Raw genomic sequence first — 23,362 nt, 5'->3', positions numbered from 1 at the left:
GTGCAGAGTTGGTTCCCTTTGCTGTGAAGGATCTGCTGATCATCAGCTTTCCTTGGGAAATACATATATATTTTGTATTTGTCAAAGCGTGTTAATGTCCAGCTGATTAAACTCAGGAAATGTTGTGATGAAGTGTTAACTTGAGTGATACTTATGTTAATTGGTTGACTTAGTCTGTGTATTGTAACAAGACTAACACTTACAGATGTCCACAACTGCTATAATATGGCTATTGTAACAACAGTTTTATTTAACCTTCCCTGAAGATTTTGCTACCTGTGAAGATCCGGGTAGAGAATAGGTCTGAACAACCCATGCTTGCAGTGAGAGGCGACTATGCTTGTTGTAAGAGGCGACTATGCTTGTTGTAAGAGGCGACTATGCTTGTTGTAAGAGGCGACTATGCTTGCTGCAAAAGGCGATTATGCTTGTCGTGAGAGGCAACTAACAGGATCGGGTGGTCAGGCTTGCTGACTTGGTTGACACATGTCATTGTATCCCAATTGCCTATATCGATGCTCATGATATCAATCACTGGATTGTCTGGCCCATACTCAATTATTTACAGACCGTCGTCATATAGCTGGAATATTGCTGAGTGCGGCGTTAAACAACAAACAAACAAATGACCTGCTTATCAGACAGTATATTTAAGTTATTAATATTCTTCCCTCTTGGTTTCAGCTGATCTATCCCAGTCACATCAAGCTCACAGAGAAAGAGGTAGGAAGACGCACTTGGTTTGGTCATCCCTCAATATGCTGTTTCATATTATTCACTGAAGAAAACCCATGCATGTAGTCCTTTTGAATAGTGACTTGTCTGTCTGTGGAGTTATACCTGTAGTGACTCCAGGTTAAAATGAGATGGAACGTATGCTGGCCGTGGGGGGTGACTCAATGGCTTGGGCTTAGTTGATAGCAAGTCATCGTACCCAAGTGGCACGGATCATTGCTTTATGTCAATTACTAGATTGTCTGGTCCAGACAGAATATTTAAAGGCTGTTTTCAATCTTGCAAGGGGGGCGGTCAGGTAGCCTAGTGGTTAAAGCGTTCGCTCGTCACGCCGAAGACCCGGGTTCGATTCCCTACATGGGTACAATGTGTGAAGCTCATTTCAGGTGTCTCCTGCCGTGATATTGCTGGAATATTGCTAAAAGCGGCGTAAAACCACACTCACTCACTCACTCGAAATCCTTATACTGCCATTCGATAAGTTTGGAAATTAAGTAATTTGAAAATTAGTTTTTTTATTTTTGCTCATTCTTGCAAAAGTTGGCAAAGTTAAAAGATCCAAGAAGCCATGATAAAGGACATACAATATGAGTTCACAGGTTGGAATCATTATAAGAAGATAACTTTCGCAATATTAGCTGTAAATATTCACTGAATGACCTCATCATGCACACAGCATTGCATTGTATACAATAGTGATCAGTGAAATGAGGGATATTTTACAGAACAATTCTGTCTTAAATCCATGGTGCCAAACAAATTACAAAGTCAACACGTTTTCTCACTGGCGTGAAAATGTAAACGTTTGAATTTATAGATTAAGAAGCTGTAAATAAGTTCAGTCATTCCGCTAAATTCTTTTGTCCTCACGTGGTAAAGAAATTGCTAGAGAACTATCAGGGGTTAAAGTTGTTTCGGCTCTTCCAGCTTTGAATGCTTACCGTATTCGACGTAATAAGCGCCCAGGGTGCTCTCAAAATTAGGAATAGGGGGCTCTTGTCAGAATAAAATTTTGGTGAATAATCGAAAGATCGTAAATTTCGTGGTTTATGCTGACAGCCTGTAATGTTTATACACGACAGATATATTTTCCAGAATTTAATTGCTCATAATTAGGGGTGCAAATAACACACGAGTGTGTATTATACAGGAATAAATAAGTCTTGTGTATATTAATCAATCGGAAGGGGTGCTAATTTGGATTGTTCACTAGCCAATATATTAGCAAATATCGCCGTGCACGCTTAATAGAGCGGGGTGCTTATTACGTCGAATATGGTATCTTGGTTGTTTGGTTTGGTTATGTAGACCGTACTTTACCTATTCACTGCTGTATTGAGCTGTTGTCTGAATCAATAATATCAACAAACTCCGACAGCATTCTACAGTCTGTGTCTACTTTCTGGCTTGGGAATTCGCACTTCAGCATTAGGCAAACTTTCTACAACAACATGGTTGCAATCATAATACACATGCTGTAGTTGGATTTCAAATTTTAGATTTGTATTTGACCTAACAACAACTACAACAACAACAATAATATTAATAATGATAATCATAATAATAATAAGTTCCTTTCTTTTCATGGAGCTACTGGTTAATAGATCAGTGTGCAATTTCAATCTCAGCTCCCTTGGGAGTATACAAAGCTTGCTTAATTGGAATTATTTTTGATTGAAGTTTTGTTAATCATATTATTTGGTGCGAATCGTGTCGGCATAATTCACACCAGTATAGTACAATCCTGGCTTATCAGTTGATCGTCATTAAAAGGGAAAGGGAGAGGAGAAGATAATTCTGACATTCATACTTCTGACAGTAATCTTTCATACAGACCTTGAAACAATAGTATTGGAAAACATCCCAAGCAAGTCTACAATACTTTGGCACATCTAGACTAGCCTGAAAATGAAGAGATTCTATTGGCATTTTTCTGTTATGTGTTAAAAGATATTCTGACGAAAAAGTCTTCAATATTAACAGTGTTTGAAATAGTTTTAAAACCCAACAAGACAGTCGGCAGGTGACCCTTAAATGTTGCCTGCCCATCTTCAAAGTTAGCGAGGGCAGGGGTGGCCCAGTCATCTAAGGTGCCGCGATTCGCCGTGCAGAGTTGCATCCCTTGGGCACTCCAGAAACCTATGATTGTGGGTTCGAATCCCGGGTTGCCCCGATTATGTTTCTGGGTTTGTCAGCACCATACCCGTGCTTGTGGGTTACACCGAAGTGGTATACATGGTATCACTCTGGGCTTTCCTTCCACATTAAGCAGACACGCCATGATATAACTGGAATACTGTTAAAAACAGACCCGTGAAGATCCGGGGTAGAATAGGTCTTCAGCAACCAATGCTTGCTGTAAAAGGTGGCTATGCTTGTTGTAAAAGGCGACTAACGGGATCAGGTGGTCAGGCTCGCTGACTTGGTTGACACATGTCATGTCATTGATCCCAATTGCGTGGATCAATGCTCATGATGTCAATCACTGGATTGTCTGGTCCAGACTTGATTATTTACAGACCGCCGTCATATAGCTGGAATATTGCTAAGTGCGATAAACCAACAACCAACCAATCAAAAGCGGCGTTAAACCCAATTCACTCAAAGTTTGCCCGCACGTAGACATTATACATAAAATTTCGAAAAATAAGAGACAACTCCCATCTTGATTCTGTTTAAATGATGCCAACAATAACTTGAGAATCTACAAGGAGTTATAACAAGACTGAATACATAGACCGCCTCCGTGGTCTTGTGGTAGAGCGCCCGCCCCGAGAGCGGAAGGTCCAGGGTTCGATCCCGGGCCGCGTCATGCAAAAAGACGTTAAAAGATTGTACTTGTTGTTACCCTGTCTGGCGCTCGGCATTAAGGGGCTAAAACAAGGACTGGTCAGCTCGGAGTCAGTATACTGTGTCTGAGTGGGGTATTCATGCTAAACTGCGGCATGGTATCTCAGTGACCTAGCACTATAAATCGGCATCAGTCCGTGATATTGCTGGAATATTGCTAAAAGCGGCATAAAACCATACTCACTCACTCAAAAACCAAAAAAGAAAAACAGCATTTTCACTTTCACATTGACTTTGATCATTATCCATATTGTAATAATTTATATTCATTATATTCCCCATGTTTATATTGATGTTCAGGGCCCACTTGCACAAAGCGATCTAAGCACTATGATGATCGTAACTCCCATACTTTAACATAGGCTTACGATAGTCTTAGCGCTAAGATTGCTTTGTGCAAGTGGGCCCTGGCTTTCATTATTTCCTTGTCTCAGATAGATATCGATCTGTTGTAGGTGTTTGTCATATAATGTATTGTATCTCTAATTATGAGATTAAATAACATAATCACTGAGTAAATTAGTAATGATATAAAAAACACTATCTTATGAAGTGTGTCAGTGGTTCTGTTGGTAACATATCGATAGCATTTTTGTGTCTGCGGGAAGCTCTCTGAATCCCAATTACTTTGTGATAATAATAGGTCAAATGTTATTGATTGTCGGGAGTAAATGACATCAGTGGCAATCTGTCTTTGATCTGTCACTCACAGATCAGTCACATGTGTCACGACTTTTGCAATACATGTGACCTCATTACAAGGCTCATTGTAGCATATTAATCATATTAATATATTGGGTTTTTTAAAAAGTGATATAGTGGTTTTGAGACATTTCAAAGCATGTAGGTTCAGACATGTTGGACTGAACACAATGATATTGATCTGAATATTGCAACAGGTACAAAAAGAACTAATTGACATATTATTGCACTGGTTCCTGGACCATTATATGAGGTGAGGTGAACATTTGGTTTAACGTCGCGTCCAAGATTATTGCACTTATATAGCGATGTGCATGCACGTGTGTGTGGCTGCTTGTACCAGTCCGGACTGATGCCGATTTATAGTGCTAGCCCACTGAGAAACCATGCCACAGTTTAACATGAATACCCCACTCAGACACAGTATACTGACTCTGAGCCGACCAGTCCTTGTTTTAGCCCCCTAATGCCAAGCGCCAGACAGGGTAACAACAAGTACCATCTTTTAACGTCTTTTGGTATGACACGCCCTGACCACTAGACCACGGAGGCAGATGACAATCATATGAACAAATATGTATAAATTGTAACCACGTGTTGCATATGTTAATCATGTAATTAATGTGAGCTTGAAATGAATGCGAAAAATAGGATTGACACATTTTTGTAATGTTATTATTCAGTTGAACTGCTATCACCCAATACTGTATCTGGTATTCTAAATCTACAACCTTGGTGTTATCATTTGCTGATAAGTCTTTTTTTTAAGTTCAAAGGAAAATCTACTCACAATAATTTCATGATACATTTTAGGCCAAAGATGGCCAAATTTGTGTAACTTAATTTCGTGATTTACGGTATGAGAGTGAATGAGTGAAATTTTCTTAATCCACTTGTATACGTAATAAGTAAATAAGTATTACCTCATATCAGCATTATGTTCACAGCAAATCATTCAGAATTAAGTATCGGTAGGTCAAAGGTCAAATTACCAAGACAGTGCTGACTGAGTTGTATTCCCAGAAATCTTGAAAGTGTTAGGAAAATGACATGGTAGACAAACAGAACACAGGCGTGACAGGCAAGTTTAATAATTATTTCAGCCATGTTGAAATGACATGTTCAACTCTACTTAGCTATTTCTCCATGTATTGTATTGGTATATAATCTGAGGTCCCAAGGTCCCTGCTGTGCAGAGTTGCGTCCCTTGGACACGCCAGGAACCTATGATTGTGGGTTCGAATCCCGGTTCGCCCCAATTATGTTTCTCGGTTTGTCAGCACCATACCCGTGCTTGTGGGTTTCACCGAAGTGGTAAACGTCTGAGACCTGCATCACTTCGGGCTTTCCTCCCACATTAAGCTGACACGCCGTGATATAACTGGAATACTGTTAAAAGCGGTGTTAAACCCAACTCACTCACTCACCCAAGGTGCCTGAAGTCTGCTGTTCTGTTGTTTGAATATGGAGACCTGTGAACATGGTGACCTTGACCTGTTAATGTTAGGGTCAAGAGAACGGCCTTGACATTCATTCTGAATTTGGAAAACTGTAGTAAGCGTTATGTGACAGAGTTTCTGAATGTTGAATATTTGCAGAATTGTAAATGTGGCCCAGATATACGTACCCTCTTCATCAATCATGTAATAAAAAAATGAGCTTATTGTCTCAGTGCTATTTTTGTTACCCTTTTGTTTTTCTTCTTTTGTGAAAGTTTTTCATGTATTCTATTCAACTCTATCAAAGGTAGATTCATTTAGAGGTAATCATTGTCATCAAATGAAACATGACACAATTATATTCAATAACCTGAAAATATTGGTCAGTTATTCAGGATCGTAATGTTCTGTTTTGTAGCAATATAACAAGTGGCATGAACTTTGAAATGGCTTTAATTATTGTACAGTCTATTCATCAGCTTTGCATAGATTCATAGAACCGATGTTTTTATTTTTCAGAAAATGAACATCTGTTACTTGTCGTTCCCTGACTCTAACTCAGGTACGTATATAAACTCACATTGATAGAAACCTCCTCATGTCCCGGGCGGTCGGGTAGCCTAGTGGTTCAAGCGTTCGCTCGTCACGCCGAAGACCTGGGTTCGATTCCCGACATGGGTACAATGTGTGAAGCCCATTTCTGGTGTCCCCCGACGTGATATTGCTGGAATATTGCTAAAAGCGGCGTAAAACCATACTCACTCACTCACTCCTCATGTCCCCTTCTACCCACATGTGTCAGAACGGTCTCTATGCTGTCACGATAAACAATTTTGATATTGACTTGTCGCTTCTCAGAGCTGGGGGCTATTCCATGGTGTTTTCCTAATAGATTCACAATTTAGAACATAATGCGCCAACAACTAATAATGCACATGTAATTTCAACAAACTGCAACACAAATCCCTTCTAAAATCTTCTGCCTTCAAATGTGTGTTTTTATATTTTCGATCATGCAACTGTCTATATAATTATCTCATTGTTACCATCAAGAGGGTACTCAGCAATGGCAGATAAAAAAAATAATTTCCGGTCTGGTTTCCAACTTGATAAGTAAATATATTGTTGCATGATTCATTATTTGAAGACTGGAGGAAGGAAGTGAATCATGCTGCATTTGTCATTTGAATCACAACACATGCACTTGACCGATGCATATTGTTTGTTTGTTTGCTGTTTAACGCCGCACTCAGCAATATTCCAGCTATATGACGGTGGTCTGTAAATAATCGAGTCTGGACCAGACAATCCAGTGATTGACATCATGAGCATAGATTAATGCAATTGGGATAAATGAGATGCAGATTTGCATTTCGGGAATCTATTATGAAAACATTAGGACTGCTCTGTGTGGCAACAAGTCAATATCAAAATCATTCATAGGGAGCAGCACGGAGATACAGTTACCATGGTTACTGCAGGTATGTCAGAATTAATCTGAAGGGCCCAGCGCTGTGACTGTTGTAACATCCATACACTAATATGATCTTATGACAGACTTAACACTAAGACTGCTTAGTGGAACAGGGACCTGGACGCAACTTGCTCAAATGGATCTTAGCGCTAAAAAATAGTATAAGCCAGTTTTAAAGTATGAGAGTTAATCGTCATAGCACTAACATCGGTTTGTGAATGTGGACCTAGGACCTTATTCTACAGAGTGATCTTAGCACTAAGATTAATGTACGAGCGTAACTCCCATACTTATGATAGTAACAACGCCCACGAAGTAGTGATCTTAGCATACAGTTTCAGTAAACATGAGGTACAATGGATCAAGCCAGCAGGTGCCAAGACAGCTAAGCTTACATTGCTCAAACGACAATGTTCGTGCTTGATACCGTGGGCAGCATGTGTCATATACAGTCAAGTCTCGTTAATCCGACAATTGGCTTCATCCGACACAAATGATGGGAACCGATTGAATGAGTGCTATTTAGACCCGTTTATCCGACAGTCTCTCACTCCGACTCCGACACACCTAATTTCTCACTCCGACTCCGACTCCGACACACCTAAATTTGCAATGAATTACCGAAATCACTTATTAATCAGTCTTGTTAATCCGACACAGTGATCAGCGTACTCCGTGGTCATCTGCCCGCGATTACACAGCCCGTGTTTTGATGCGAGACGAGTCGGCTAGTAACTGCATATTACACAGACTGCAGAGATAAACTTGCTTAACAATAAACAATTGATGCTTTAATAAACAAAACAGGAATAATCACATGCTTAGATTACCTCAATCTCATTGAGATCTGATGCAAGTTCTAGGACATCCCATTACAAGTCACGTCAGAACGACCTTTTGCGAACTTTAACCGACCAATTAAATGACTAACAGGAAGTCGACATTAGCCACTAAGAAAGCAGCCTTCTTGAGCTTTGTGGCACTAGTTTTAAACTGGCGACCTCCATTCCAGACTATGATTTTTAAAGTATTTTAAATCAGTCATACGTAATCGTAGTTTTGTGTTCAGCTTTAGAGTTTTCATGATTAGAAAACATATTCCGCAAACAATGTAACATAACAATATGAATATTTCATTTTTCACTTTTTTATTATGTGTTTGTATAGTTATCTATCCGATCTTTGTTTACGAACGTTGATACTACTTAATTACGTTTATCCGACATACTCATATGCAACAAGACGATGTTGGACTAACAGGACTTGTGTCTGTCTGCTCTACTCGTTGCTTCAGAGGAGGGCTCATTTGACATCCCGAAGTGACACACAGCCTCATTTAATAGCTGACTAAACATAGATTCATACACATCATCACACCTCACATTGGTATTCGGGGCGGTCAGGTAGCCTAGTGGTTAAAGCGTTCGCCCGGGTTCGATTCCCGACATTCTGGAAAAATATATCTGTCGTACATACACATTTCAGGCTGTCAGCATAAACCACGAAATTTATCTTTCAACTCTGTTTTTTTCCCCAAAATAATGTTCTAATAAGAGCCACCTATTTCTAATTTTGAGAGCGCCCTGGGTGCTTATTACGTTGAATACAGTACTGCCTGTATCTGTCAAATGTTTATAGTGTTCATTAAACATCGTGGAAAATCTTAAGTGTGCACCCAGTGTTCATCCCGAGTTAGAACTTTTGCCAAGCAAACGATCTGTGTCATAAGAGGTGATTTGACTCTGTGACCTGGATGACTGTGTGTCATTGTACCCTGATCACAGATCGTTGTTCGATATATCAATCATATTCCAGCTGTATAATACATGTCTGTAAATTATCAAGTCAGAAGCTGATGGACTAGTGATTGATATTATGAGTAACGATTCTCGCCATTCAGGATTAATGAATCAGGTTGCCGAGCCAGGCCACCAAATTCAATACGATAGATCACCTCTCACCTCCAGCATTGTTTTTTGGGCACCAGTTCTATCCCGGAATCTCCACTTGTACTTTTACTTTTACATAGTGATCTTAGTGCTAAGATGATTGTAACTTGCATCCTTTTATATAGCTTACAGAAGTCTTAGAGCTACGATGTCTTTGTGGGACAGGGCCTATGTCATTCTACATTGTGATCTTAGCGCTAAGATGATCGTAACTTCCATCCTTTTATATAGCCTTACAGAAGTCATAGAGCTACCATGTCTTTGTGGGACAAGACCCTTGTACTTCTACATAGTGATCTTAGCGCTAAGATGATCGTAACTTCCTTCCTTTTATATAGCCTTACAGAAGTCATAGAGCTACCATGTCTTTGTGGGACAGGGCCCTTGTACTTCTACATTGTGATCTTAGCGCTAAGATGATCGTAACTTCCATCCTTTTATATAGCCTTACAGAAGTCGTAGAGCTACGATGTCTTTGTGGGACAGGGCCCTTGTACTTCTACATATAGATCTTAGCACTAAGATGATCGTAACTTCCATCCTTTTATATAGCCTTACAGAAGTCATAGAGTTACGATGTTTTGTGGGACAGGTCCCTTGTACTTCTACATAGTGATCTTAGCGCTAAGATGATCGTAACTTGCATCCTTTTATAAAGCCTTACAGAAGTCATAGAGCTACGATGTCTTTGTGGGACAGGGCCCTTGTACTTCTACATAGTGATCTTAGCGCTGAGATGATCAGAACTACCATACTTTAACATAGGCTTATGATAGTCATGGAGCTAAGACCATATTGACCCAGCTAGGAATCGATCCGTGTGCAGTGAAGCCGTGGTGGGTGGGGTCACTAGCAGGCACCTATTCATTGACATATTGATGAGATACTTTCAGCAGAGGTCCAGTAATATGGATTTCAATTAGTCAGCGTAGTTACCGGTAAACTTAGGCTTGGACTGGTAATTCATGTGACTGTCAGTCCTTGTGGACCGGCAAATAAAGTACCGTATATAAATCTTTGTTGTTGAACAAAACATTGGTGATATTCATATGAGTACATTTTTCAAACTAAGTCAGCTTGTCTGTTGCCACGAGGGTTTCCCCTGCGTATATTTCTAGGTTAAATATCCATTTGTGGCGACTTTGTCTCAAAATATTAAAAAAGAGAGAGAAAATTGTGACTGAAGTTTGTGTGAATGACATAAAGATCTAACTAAGTTATTTCAGGGATGACATCTTTGCACTGAGCATGATGTTGAAAGAATTAAAACTAAATAATTTTCATACATGTTTTTATTTGTTGAAAGTTGGGACTGGTAAAAGTTAGGGGGGACTGGTAATTTTTAGAGTTGCCTGTCCACCAGGACTGGGAGCTTCCAAAGCCCGCAGGAACACTGATTAGTTGGTTGGTCATTCTTCGCTCACCTGACCACACACCCTTTTTGAGAATAGAGGAATTGGGGTAGCTTAGTGGTTAAAGCAATGGTTTGGCATACCAAGAGTTCAGGTTCAATACGGGTACAATTGTATTCGCAGCAAGGATGTTGCAGGAATATTGCAACGTAAAGCCCTAGGCCCCCCATTAACTTACTTTTAAATCTGATAGCTACTGTCATGTCCTAACAGTAAATGTATTCTAAGGGCAGTGCTCATTTTTAGCTCACCTGACTAGTAACAATGCATCACTAGTTCTATCAATAGTCAGGGCGGTCGGGTAGTGTAGTGGTTAAAGCGTTCGCTCATCACGCCAAAGACCTAGGTTCGATTCCTGACATGGGTACAATGTGTGAAGCCCATTTCTGGTGTCGCCCGCCGTGATGTTGCTGGAATATTGCTAAAAGGGGTGTAAAAACTCACTCACTCACTCACTCACTCACTCACTCACTCACTCACTCACTCACTCACTCACTCACTCACTCACTCACTCTCACTCACTCACTCACTCACTCACTCACTCACTCACTGTGGAGCTGAAACTTTGTGTTAATGTTCCCAGCTCTGATGTCTCTAAACAGAGCTCAAAGAATGCCCGTAAGAGGCGACTAACAGGATCGGGTGGTCCGGCTTGCTGACCGCCTCCGTGGTCTTGTGGTAGAGCGTCCGCCCGGAGAGCGGAAGGTCCAGGGTTCGATCCCGGGCCGCGTCATACAAAAAGACGTTAAAAGATTGTACTTGTTGTTACCCTGTCTGGCGCTTGGCATTAAGGGGCTAAAACAAGGACTGGTCGGCTCGGAGTCAGTATACTGTGTCTGAGTGGGGTTTTCATGTTAAACTGCGGCATGGTATCTCAGTGAGCTAGCACTATAAATCGGCATCAGTCCGGACTAGTACAAGCAGCCACACACACAAATAGACGTGCACGCACGTCGCTATATAAGTGCAATAATCTTGGACGCGACGTTAAACCCAATTTCACCTCACCTCACCCAATTGCATGGATCGATGTTCATGATATTAATCACTGGATTGTCTGTCCAGATTAGATTATTTACAGACCTCTGTCATATAGCTGGAGTATTGCTGAGTGCGGCGTTAAACAACAAGCAAACAAAGAATGCCAATCCAGATTTAAACATTATTTATTCATAATTCAAGTGAGCTACAGAACCTTGTTGCTCCATTTTTAAACAGAATGTGCCTGTGACTTAGCCAAGGCTGGATTATGTTGCTCAGACGATGGAATTATCCATTTAGTGTAAAACGCAATATTATGTGAAATTAGCGACAATGCGTAAGAGTTTTAAAACATGGATTTGGGCCAATGTCAACACTAAATGATATAGACTTAATCTTATTATGATTTTTGATAGGCACACTGTACAAGCAATCCTCATCTTGCCTCAGCATTAACCAGACATTAAAGCCCCATACCACCATTGCATAGCCTAGTCTGGCTATGACTGATGGTGTTTTGACTTTCAGTGAAATTTGAACATGGTTAACGATAGTCAAAAGGCCATTTCTAGGACCTGACAATGTCCACACCTTGAATTATCCCTGCTCTGTAAAGTTTTACATTTAGTGAAAAATGTAAATGGGTTAACATTGGCTCCACAACGAAATAAATACTTACAAATATACAGAGAATCTCACCCGAGTGTATTTTGATATCAAATATATCAACACTCATTGAGCTTGGCAAGCCTCGGAGTTTTCCCACTTTTATCAACGAGTGTTGTTATATTTGACATCAAAAGACACAAGGGTGAGATTTTATTTATCATCCAACATCATTCTTCCAACTTTTTCCGTTTGTAGTCAGTAATAACGAGTGTCTTAAGTGTAAAAAGTACTGCTTACAGCTTCAGTAGCAGAGCCATTAGTGATGTCATTTGATTATGATGTCATGGTAACCAATGACATCACAATGGTCTGCAAAGCATTGTGATGCAATTTCATTGCAGCGATATCTACAGGATATCTCCTGTGGGAGCCAGTTTTGGATGATAAAATATAATCTTCAAATCAATTTATCACCCAGCTAATACCATCACTGTATACTCGGAATGTGTGCTGGAAATTAATGGGTTGATTTGAAAGTAATATTTTAAAAGCGTGCAGATTTACTTTTATTATGAGATAATGTATGCTTGAAATGAACTTGATAACAACAGCTGTCTACCCTCATTTATCATACGTCTCACAGCAGAAGTAATGGCGTTGGGGTATAATGAGATCGCTGCTCTTGGAGCAGATCCTAGTCTCGCTCAAACTGAAGGGCTCAGCACTGACAGTAGACGTGGTAAACATTACACTATTGAGTTTTTCAGTCTCGCTGTTAGTTTTACCATCCACAGATTGATAAATCTTGTTTCACATTACAGATTCCAATTACTGTAGTTATCATGGCCATTAATCATTAGTTAACATATATAGGATTAATTATTGATTCCTTGTGCACTTAGTGCTCAAATTAAATAACTGCACACGGAATGCCATTGATGACAAGGTTGGTTGGTTTTTTGTTTAACGCCGCACTCAGCAATATTCCAGCTATATGACGGCGGTCTGTAAATAATCAAGTCTGGATCAGACAAGCCAGTGATTAATATCACGAGCATCGATCCCCGCAATTGGGATCGATGACATGTATCAACCAAGTCAGCGAGCCTGACCACCTGATCCCGTTAGTCGCCTTTTACGACAAGCATAGTCACCTTTTACGGCAAGCATGGGATGCTGAAGACCTATTCTACCCCGGATCTTCACGGGTCTGATGACAAGGACTCACATGGAGGATTGTTTGTCTCGGGCGAGACCAGTGCGATGTTCTGGTTTCAGGCATGTTGGGCACCATGCCAGCGATCCACGAAAATCCAGGTTAGAACAGGTCTTGTCGTAAGAGGCGACTAACGGGATTGGTTAGTCAGGCTCGCTGACTTGGTTGATACATGTCATAATATCTTAATATGATGCTCATCATGTCAATCACTGGGTTGTCTGGTCCAGACTGGATTATTTACAGACCGCCGTCATAGCTGTAATATTGCTGAGTGCTGCCTTAAACAAACAAACAAACAAACAAACATGATGCCTGCATGCTTGGAAGACAGGCTGACTGAAGATCAAGTGCCAAATACTTGTTTGAATAATGTTAACAACATTGACATAGTAAAGAAAGACGGGACGTTTGTTAATATATCAGCTGGTTCCATTGATAGATGGCGCTTATTGTTGCCTGCCTGAGTCAGTCTCATGTTTGCTTATCCCGAGAGGTAGAATTTCAGGTTTTGTTTCGGTTGTCCGTATAAGTTATCACAGTTGGGACTAGTAGACGTTTCAGGTTTATTTCTACATCTGTGGTGGTTCGCAGTGGAAGACCAAAGTCAGATTAACTAAACATGAACTAACATTGCAATCAACTAAACATGAAACCCCTTGTAATCAACTAAACATGAAATCCCCTTGTAATCAACTAAACGTGAAATCCCCTTATAATCAACTAAACATGAAATCCCCTTGTAATCAACTAAACGTGATGTCTCCTTGCAGTCAACTAAACATGAAATCCCCTTGTAATCAACTAAACGTGAAATCCCCTTGTAATCAACTAAACGTGAAGTCTCCTTGCAGTCAACTAAATGTGAAATCCCCTTGTAATCAACTAAACATGAAATCCCCTTGTAATCAACTAAACATGAAATCCCCTTGTAATCAACTAAACATGAAATCCCCTTGTAATCAACTAAACATGAAATCCCCTTATAATCAACTAAACATGAAATCCCCTTGTAATCAACTAAACGTGAAATCCCCTTGCAATCAACTAAACATGAAATCCCCTTGTAATCAACTAAACGTGAAATCCCCTTGTAATCAACTAAACGTGAAATCCCCTTGTACTCAACCAAACGTGAAGTCTCCTTGCAGTCAACTAAACGTGAAATCCCCTTGTAATCAACTAAATGTGAAATCCCCTTGTAATCAACTAAACATGAAATCCCCTTGTAATCAACTAAACATGAAATCCCCTTGTAATCAACTAAACGTGAAATCCCCTTGTAATCAACTAAACATGAAATCCCCTTGTAATCAACTAAACATGAAATCCCCTTGTAATCAACTAAACGTGAAATCCCCTTGTAATCAACTAAACATGAAATCCCCTTGTAATCAACTAAACATGAAATCCCCTTGTAATCAACTAAACGTGAAATCCCCTTGTAATCAACTAAACGTGAAATCCCCTTGTAATCAACTAAACATGAAATCCCCTTGTAATCAACTAAACATGAAATCCCCTTGTAATCAACTAAACGTGAAGTCTCCTTGCAGTCAACTAAACGTGAAATCCCCTTGTAATCAACTAAACGTGAAATCCCCTTGTAATCAACTAAACATGAAATCCTCTTGTAATCAACTAAACATGAAATCCCCTTGTAATCAACTAAACATGAAATCCCCTTGCAATCAACTAAACATGAAATCCCCTTGTAAGCAACTAAACGCGAAATCCCCTTGTAATCAACTAAACGTGAAATCCCCTTGTAATGTTATGAACAATGAAAATGTAATGATATAAAATTAAATGGATTGGAAACTTAAAGTGAACTTACCGTATGTGAACAATGTAAATGGGTAACTCTCTCTTATAAGCCTATTTGGTTTATTTTCCCTAAACATCGGTATCAAATTAAAAGTGAAAAAACCTAAAACAATTTGAGTTTGAAAATAGAGATGGCTCAGAAAGTATTGTGTTAACACAAGTCCCTGGCAACCTATGTCGGTCGTCAGAGGCAACGAAGTGACACGTGTGGTCAGACTCTGGGACTTGGTTGATTGTGTGTCATCGTACACTGATGGCATGGAATGTTCCTCACAATGAGGTTTGATTTAAAGTTTCAAGGTGTTTTTAATCACTGATGATTGGTGGGGGTACCGGGGATAAATGTAATACACGTGTCATTGGCAGTGAAAATAAGTTGCATCAGATTAAAAAAGTATGAGTGAGTGAGTGTGTGAGTATGGTTTTCCGCCCCTTTTAGCAATATTCCAGCAATATCACGGCGGGGGACACCAGAAATGGGCTTCACACATTGTACCCAAGTCTGGAATCGAACCCGGGCCTTCGGCGTGATGAGCAAATGTTTTAACCACTAGGCTACCCCACCGCCCCTTAAAGAGTATGAAGTCCACTTAAATTGTTAAAGTGAAAGTTGTATATACAGTCAAACACTGTTGTGTTGGAAGTTGAAGGGATCTACGAAAATACTTTTGAGTTACCCAAGGTTTGACACAGCTGAAAATGAACTGGGCGTAAATCTACCGATTGGCATCAAGAATGAATAAGACAAAACATATACACCAAACAAAGAAAAACACCAAATAAATGGCAACTTTTCAGAGTAAATTTGGGCTGAAATACATATTTGGGACGAAAATGATTTTGAGACAATCGTACCTTCGACACATCCGATTCAACACATCAGCTTTATCTTCGAGACAAGGGGGACACAGGTGACCCAGTCGTCTAAGGCGCCGCGATTCGCTGTGCAGAGTTGCGTCCCTTGGGCACGCCAGAAACCTATGATTGTGGGTTCGAATCCCGGTTCACCCTGATTATGTTTCTAGGTTTGTCAGCACCATACCCGTGCTCGTGGGTTTCACCGAAGTGGTAAACGTCTGAGACTCACATCACTTCGGGCTTTCCTCCCACATTAAGCTGCCACGCCCTGATATAACTGTAATACTGTTAAGAGCGGCGTTAAACCCAACTCACTCACTCACTCACTCACTCACTCACTCACTCACTCACTCTTCGAGACAAGGGTAAGTTCGAAACAACGGGGATTGACTGTATATCAATGTGAAATAATTAATGATATGAATACAAGAAGTCACAAGGTGATTTTAATAAATGGTGAAAGCTTCACATCCTTGATCAGCGTCGATAAAAGTATTTGCTAACTTCAAGCCATGTGGGCATATGTTGCATTATTGATCAGCTGACTGTCGGAGAGGTAACTGTACACCAGCTGATGCTGTCCCAAGCCGTGATATGTTGGCCATCACTCGTCAGTGCTGTTGACATGGGGAAGTGTTGTAGGGTTGTTACGTCACGTCTACTTCTGAAATGTCCTATGTGTACATGGAGTAGTTATGCTGTCGTGGTATTTAAAATATTCTACTCATTGGTTGCCAAGTGCCACAAGGTCCTAGTTGTTGAGAACGGTGTGGCATTGTAGCTTGTGTCGCCACCACTGTGACCTAGAGAAAAGAAAATACATAACGTTTTCCTCAAACATCTTCGTAAACTGTTGATATTTTGAACATGACCCGCTGACTTGATGATGCCCCTACTGATATCAACTGACCTTTTGTTTATTATTGGTAATATGCATTAATAGATGTGTTATTGTTTTCATTTTGTGACCTTTTATGAAATTATTGTCAGATCAACAATTTACTGTTGAAGACTGACTGAAGGTGCTGTTGACACAGCCTGCATCAAATGGGCCGGACTGGTGGTCACTGGTTTGTCAGTCCAGACTCTTGTGTGGGGGTTTCAGAAGAATGCTCAATGTTGGAGACATGTCTTTTGGGGGTCTTCTTCGACATTAGGCTGGCAAATTATGTAAGGACTGCCATACAGTTCAAAGCTGTGTTATTCACTCTCTTGCTCGCTCAGTCATTCAACCCACCTGTCCACTCACTCACTCACTCACTCAACCCACCTGTCCACTCACTCACTCGCTCACTCACTCAACCTGTCCACTCACTCACTCACTCAACCCACCTGTCCTCTCACTCACAAACTCATTCATTCACTCACTCACTCACTCACTCACTCACTCACTCACTCACCCAACAACTCACTCACTCACTCACCCAACAACCCACTCACTCACTCACTCACTCTATCAGTGTTCAAGGTCTGCAAGTGTTTCCATCTGTGATGAGTTAGGCAGCTGGTACTCCAACACAAAAACAGACTATGTGTCACAGGAGCTGAAATATAAAATACTGGACTTGTGTTCAAGAAGGACAAGTAGCTTTACATGTTACATGTTACATGACGAAGGACAAGAAAGACACTAGTGATCAAAGCCCTGTGTTTCCTCTTACATTGTCTTTCAACAAGGAAACGATGTTTCTGAAACAGAAAGTAAAATTTTAGTATAAAAAATTAATCATGTTATTGAGGAGTTAAGATATAAAAGGAAACAACAGACAGAAAACCAAGTAAAGAATTTTCATATTCTTCATACAGTGAAAAAAGGTATATATTGCGCCCCCTCCATGGTCTGCCAGTTCTTGCTGTTGCAGCGATGTTCTCGTGTTATTGATATAGCTGACCACATATGACTAGTCAGTCCCTTGTCAACCGCCTCCGTGGTCTTGTGGTAGAGCGTCCGCCCGGAGAGCAGAAGGTCCAGGGTTCAATCCCGGGCCGCGTCATACAAAAAGACGTTAAAAGATTGTACTTGTTGTTACCCTGTCTGGCGCTCGGCATTAAGGGGCTAAAACAAGGACTGGTCGGCTCGGAGTCAGTATACTGTGTCTGAGTGGGGTATTCATGTTAAACTGCGGCATGGTATCTCAGTGAGCTAGCACTATAAATCAGCATCAGCCCGGACTAGTACAAGCAGCCACACACACACATACACGTGCATGCACGTCGCTATATAAGTGCAATAATCTTGGACGCGACGTTAAACCCAATTTCACTTCACCTCACCTCAGTCCCTTGTCCACAGTGTTCTCTCATTAGCACCGATGCTGCTGCCCTGGGCTATGACACTACTGACACCTCACCATCATGTTTCTGATCCTGTGTTTCTCCTGCAGGGTGTATGGGGGACACACAGTTCCACTTCCGGATCCGCCAGTGCCCCGGCCGACGGCAGATGATCCAGGCACACAGTCAGTACAACCGAGACTGCCCTGTCTCACTTCAGGTAACCACACGTAGCTGAACAGGTTAAAGATGGAATTGTTCAAATGATGATACAAGCTCTAAAGTTTGCATGGTCGATCGTTTTGGGGTAACTAAGAAAAAAACGTTAGCCACCCAAATCCAAGATGGCCGCCAATTTTCTTTTCAAATAATTTGCCATTCGTCACCACTCACCCCTTTCCGTAACCTGCAAGAAGACTCGTCCCCCTATCGATGAATGTTATGTGCGAAAATACGACAAACCAATCAAAATGCGCGTATGATTTCAAGTTCTTCGTCAAAGAATCCCTCAGAAATAATTTTTGATTTTACACAATTCTTGCATCTAAAAATATACCAAAGACACAGTTAAATGTGTTCAATCCTACTGTATGATTCCGTAAGTCCCGATGTGCTTTAAATTGCATCTGAAATATATATAATATATGGGGAAATATATGTGAACCATTACGCAACGGGTTGACAATTGTTTTAGGTATGCCCGTTTGCGCAAAGACGGAACCCGGTCGCAAAAATGGCCATGATATGGGGCATGAGTCGCTATTCGGCTGGTCACGAATGATAATTTGCCTTTTACGGAATAGTTCTGCTGACTTTAAGTCTTATTAGTGACAGTCCTCATGATTCAGTCTTAATGTGGTTCCAGGACAAGATAGGTCACCTGTATACTGTGCTTTCTAAAACAGAGGTGGAGATGGGAATGGGTCGTCCCAATGTGTGATATGGCTGACAGTGTGTTACCCTGATGGAGTGGATCATTGCTCATATTATCAACCACCAGTTTCTCCAAACACAATGAAGGACCATAATTTGACTTGGATTTGCCCATAGTGTGGAAATGAAAAATTTAATTTCTGTTCAATTTTTTCAGTAATGGAAATTCTTTTAACCACGTTCATGAGAATCTTTGAAACCATCAGGCTCTAAGGAACTGGTATTTTGGTCGGATTTATAGCATGACAATGCATTCAGAATTAAGCATGACATGTCAAAATTAATACATTTTTCTTTAAACTGAAAAGAATATTTTTAAAGAATGATTTTGGTGGAGCTGAACTTATTTTTTGCTTGTACAAGGACTTGTTTTTCCTGGCACTCATCAGAATACTTATTAAATACAGGGAAACTATCACTATTTATATTCTTTTTCTGTTATTTTTAAATGATATCCTTCCAGTTTCATGTTCCATGACCTCCATGATTGAAACATTAAAAAGTGTAAAACTTGAATCGTTCGCTCACTGCTGTGAAGTACAACCCATCTGTTAACATTGATTTGCTCTGCAACGCCGTCAATCTAATGGATTCCCTGTATCATTGATTTGCTCTGCAACACCGTCAATCTAATGGATTCCCTGTATCATTGATTTGCTGTGCAACACCGTCAATCTAATGGATTCCCTGTATCATTGATTTGCTCTGCAACACCGTCAATCTAATGGATTCCCTGTATCATTGATTTGCTCTGCAACACCGTCAATCTAATGGATTCCCTGTATCATTGATTTGCTCTGGAACGCCGTCAATCTAATGGATTCCCTGTATCATTGATTTGCTCTGCAACACCGTCAATCTAATGGATTCCCTGTATCATTGATTTGCTCTGCAACACCGTCAATCTAATGGATTCCCTGTATCATTGATTTGCTCTGCAACACCGTCAATCTAATGGATTCCCTGTATCATTGATTTGCTGTGCAACACCGTCAATCTAATGGATTCCCTGTATCATTGATTTGCTCTCCAACACCGTCAATCTAATGGATTCCCTGTATCATTGATTTGCTCTGCAACACCGTCAATCTAATGGATTCCCTGTATCATTGATTTGCTCTCCAACACCGTCAATCTAATGGATTCCCTGTAGTATCCTGTGTATTGATATAATTAACCACAAAATTCTTTTTCTCTGGAAAGGCATAACCAATTTAATTGTTTGTTATACAGAATGTTTTAGTCAATGTGCTAAATCTTTCAATAGGTCGAAGAAAAAACGTGCTGGGGTTGAAGTTAATTTCTTTATGATATCTTGAATTAACAGATTTAGAAAACATACAAATAACAAGATGGTTTACGGAGCAACAATTCCAAGCACATATAGCGGTACACTGTATTTTCAGTATCGATGATTTATGAATAACTCAATGATAAACTTGTCACCAGTGTTGATTTTGAAGTTATTGTTTTAGAACAACTCTTGAAAATAAAGTTTAAAGGCAAGATGGAAACAAAAAGATTTAAGAAAACATATTAATTCAGTCACACAGCATTTTCATTTTTGTACATATGTTATAAAGGCCTGTTCGAAATACAAAGATATAGATTGTTTGAGCCTTTCTTGGAGGAGCAAGGTGCACGATGATAATGCAGTTAGACACGTTTGTATTGATCTCCATGACAGCCTAAACTGCTAGACAATGAGGTAGCCTGTTGCCAGTCCTTGCTTGGTGCACCTTTCCGAAGCAAGAGAGTTTTAAGAGTCTAGTTTCCACCCTTGCCGAACTAGGCTGTAATTCCTGGACTCGATCGTAGTGCCACCAGTGGTTATTACGAGTCATGTCCCTTCTGAGGCTCTCCTATGGACCAATTAGATTCCACCGCTCGTATCATTCATAATCAAGTTCTACAGTGTTATAAAACGGGTCTTACATCTAGCCATGCTGCTATATCACAGCCCCATGGGTTCCAGGTTAGAATTGGTCACCAACCTGTGCTGGTTTTAAGAGGCACCCTAATGGATATTGTGGTCAGACTCCTTGACTTGGTTGGTTGTAGTTATCACACCCTGATAATGTTTTATTACTGATAGGTTATACACTGTGAGTGGTACATAAGACTGTCAAGCAGGCAGATACACTGAGTGGTATATAAGACTGTCAAGCAGGCAGATACACTATGAGTGGTATATAAGACTGTCAAGCAGGCAGATACACTATGAGTGGTATATAAGACTGTCAAGCAGGCAGATACACTGTGAATGGTATATAAGACTGTCAAGCAGGCAGATACACTATGAGTGGTATATAAGACTGTCAAGCAGGTAGATACACTGTGAGTGGTATATAAGATTGTCAAGCAGACAGATACACTGTGAGTGGTACATAAGACTGTCAAGCAGGTAGATACACTGTGAGTGGTCTATGAGACTGTTAGGTTCACAATGTACACTGCACATAAACTCCAGTTTAGTGTCCCTATGGTCTCACTCAAAGCATTCGGCAACAGAACTTTTGCTCACACTGCATCTGTGCTCTGGAATTCCCTTCCAGTGGAAATTAGGCAATCTCCAACTCTGGACACTTTCAAGACAAAACTAAAGACTTATCTCTTTAGATGTGTGTATGACCCTGTGTGAGGTGCTATGAGCGACTACGTAGACGGAAATGGCGCCGAAGAAATGGACTTTATTATTATTATTATTATTATTACACTGGGAGTCTATGTTTCAGTCGGACAGCGCTCACTACTACGGCTTCGTCTACTTCCGCCAGACCAAGGACAAGACCATCCGACGAGGCTACTTCCAGAAGGTAACGGGATGGATGGATAGAAACTTCTGTTTAATACCTAGAACAGGTCGCCCAGTGGCACGGCAATTTGCTGTGCAGAGTTGTCTCCCTTATCCCCTTTCTTGCAAGAAGACTTGTTCAGCCCTTCCCCAACCCAAAAACTCAAAAACTTCTCCTTAGAAACCACTGTCAATCTGAAGCTGAAACTTCACATGCTTCTTCCCAATGATGATACGACCCGTGAAGATCCGGGGTAGAATAAGTCTTCAGCAACACATGCTTGCCGTAAAAGGCGACTATGCTTGTCGTAAAAGGCGACTTATGGGATCGGGTGGTCAGGCTCGCTGACTTGGTTGATGCATGTCATCAATCCCAATTGCGTGGATCGATGATCATGTAGTCAATCACTGGATTGTCTGGTCCAGACTCGATTATTTACAGACTGCTGTCATTTAGCTGGAATATTGCTGAGTGCGGCGTAAAACAACCAACCAATCAACCAACCAATGATGATACCCCAACTTGTTCAAGAATGTCAAATCTGATTTGTCCCATTGAAAAGCCTATATGTCATATTAGAGGTAATAAGCGCCCAGGGTGCCCTCAAAATTAGAAATAGGGGGCTTTTATTAGCATATTATTTTGGTGAAAAAATTTATGCTGAAATATTTATGTATGACAGATATATTTTTCCAAAATTTAATTGCCATAATCAAGGGTGCATATAACACAGGAGTGCGTATTATACGTGAATAAATAAGTCATGTGTTCATTGATCAATCGGAAGGGGTGCTAATTGGGATTGTTGACTTGCCAATATCTTAGTAAATGTCACCATGGGCGCTTATTAGAGCGGGGTGCTTATTTCATCGAATACGGTATGTCCGTTACTCATTTTTGTCATTTTTGTTTCAAATGTAATGAAATTTGGTACATGTTAGAAATTGGCACTAGTCCTGTGGTCCATGCCAAACTGCCCAATAGTTAAGGTATTCTAAGGATGAGTAGAAATTTGTCTTTTTAAGAGGTTTTGCTATACGTTATCATTATGAGGACTAGTGGACTAAAACTGTTAGTATCTACCGCTGATGTGTAGTTGGTAGTGGGACTGAACAGTATATTCCGGTTTCTTTTTGCGATATTGTAAATTTTGACCTTGATATGACCTTTGCACTACAACCTTAATGAAAGCTGAATCTTCTTATGACCTTGACCCAGCCATTTTCTTTGAACATGTGCTAACGACATTTGGTATGTGTAAATAGGCGTGGGCTTAAGACTTCTCTTCTGGTTTTTTTGCAACCTTTT

The 23,362-nt window shown here is 40.4% G+C and overlaps 1 protein-coding gene across 2 annotated transcripts in view; it reads left to right on the top strand.

The window, feature by feature from the left end:
* Positions 1-23,362, top strand: part of LOC124133834 (protein DENND6A-like) — a 51,571-nt gene that overhangs the window by 1,356 nt on the left and 26,853 nt on the right. For both annotated transcript variants that reach the window (XM_046498399.2, XM_046498398.2), the window contains exons 2-5: positions 685-723; positions 6,246-6,288; positions 18,437-18,546; positions 21,995-22,075. In XM_046498399.2, the coding sequence (XP_046354355.1) occupies positions 685-723; positions 6,246-6,288; positions 18,437-18,546; positions 21,995-22,075 (273 nt within the window). The remainder of the gene's footprint in view (positions 1-684; positions 724-6,245; positions 6,289-18,436; positions 18,547-21,994; positions 22,076-23,362) is intronic.

Source organism: Haliotis rufescens, unplaced genomic scaffold, assembly GCF_023055435.1.
Source record: "Haliotis rufescens isolate VD_foot unplaced genomic scaffold, xgHalRufe1.0.p SCAF_16, whole genome shotgun sequence".
Lineage (NCBI taxonomy): Eukaryota > Metazoa > Mollusca > Gastropoda > Lepetellida > Haliotidae > Haliotis > Haliotis rufescens.
This window is presented reverse-complemented; position numbering and strand designations above follow the sequence as displayed.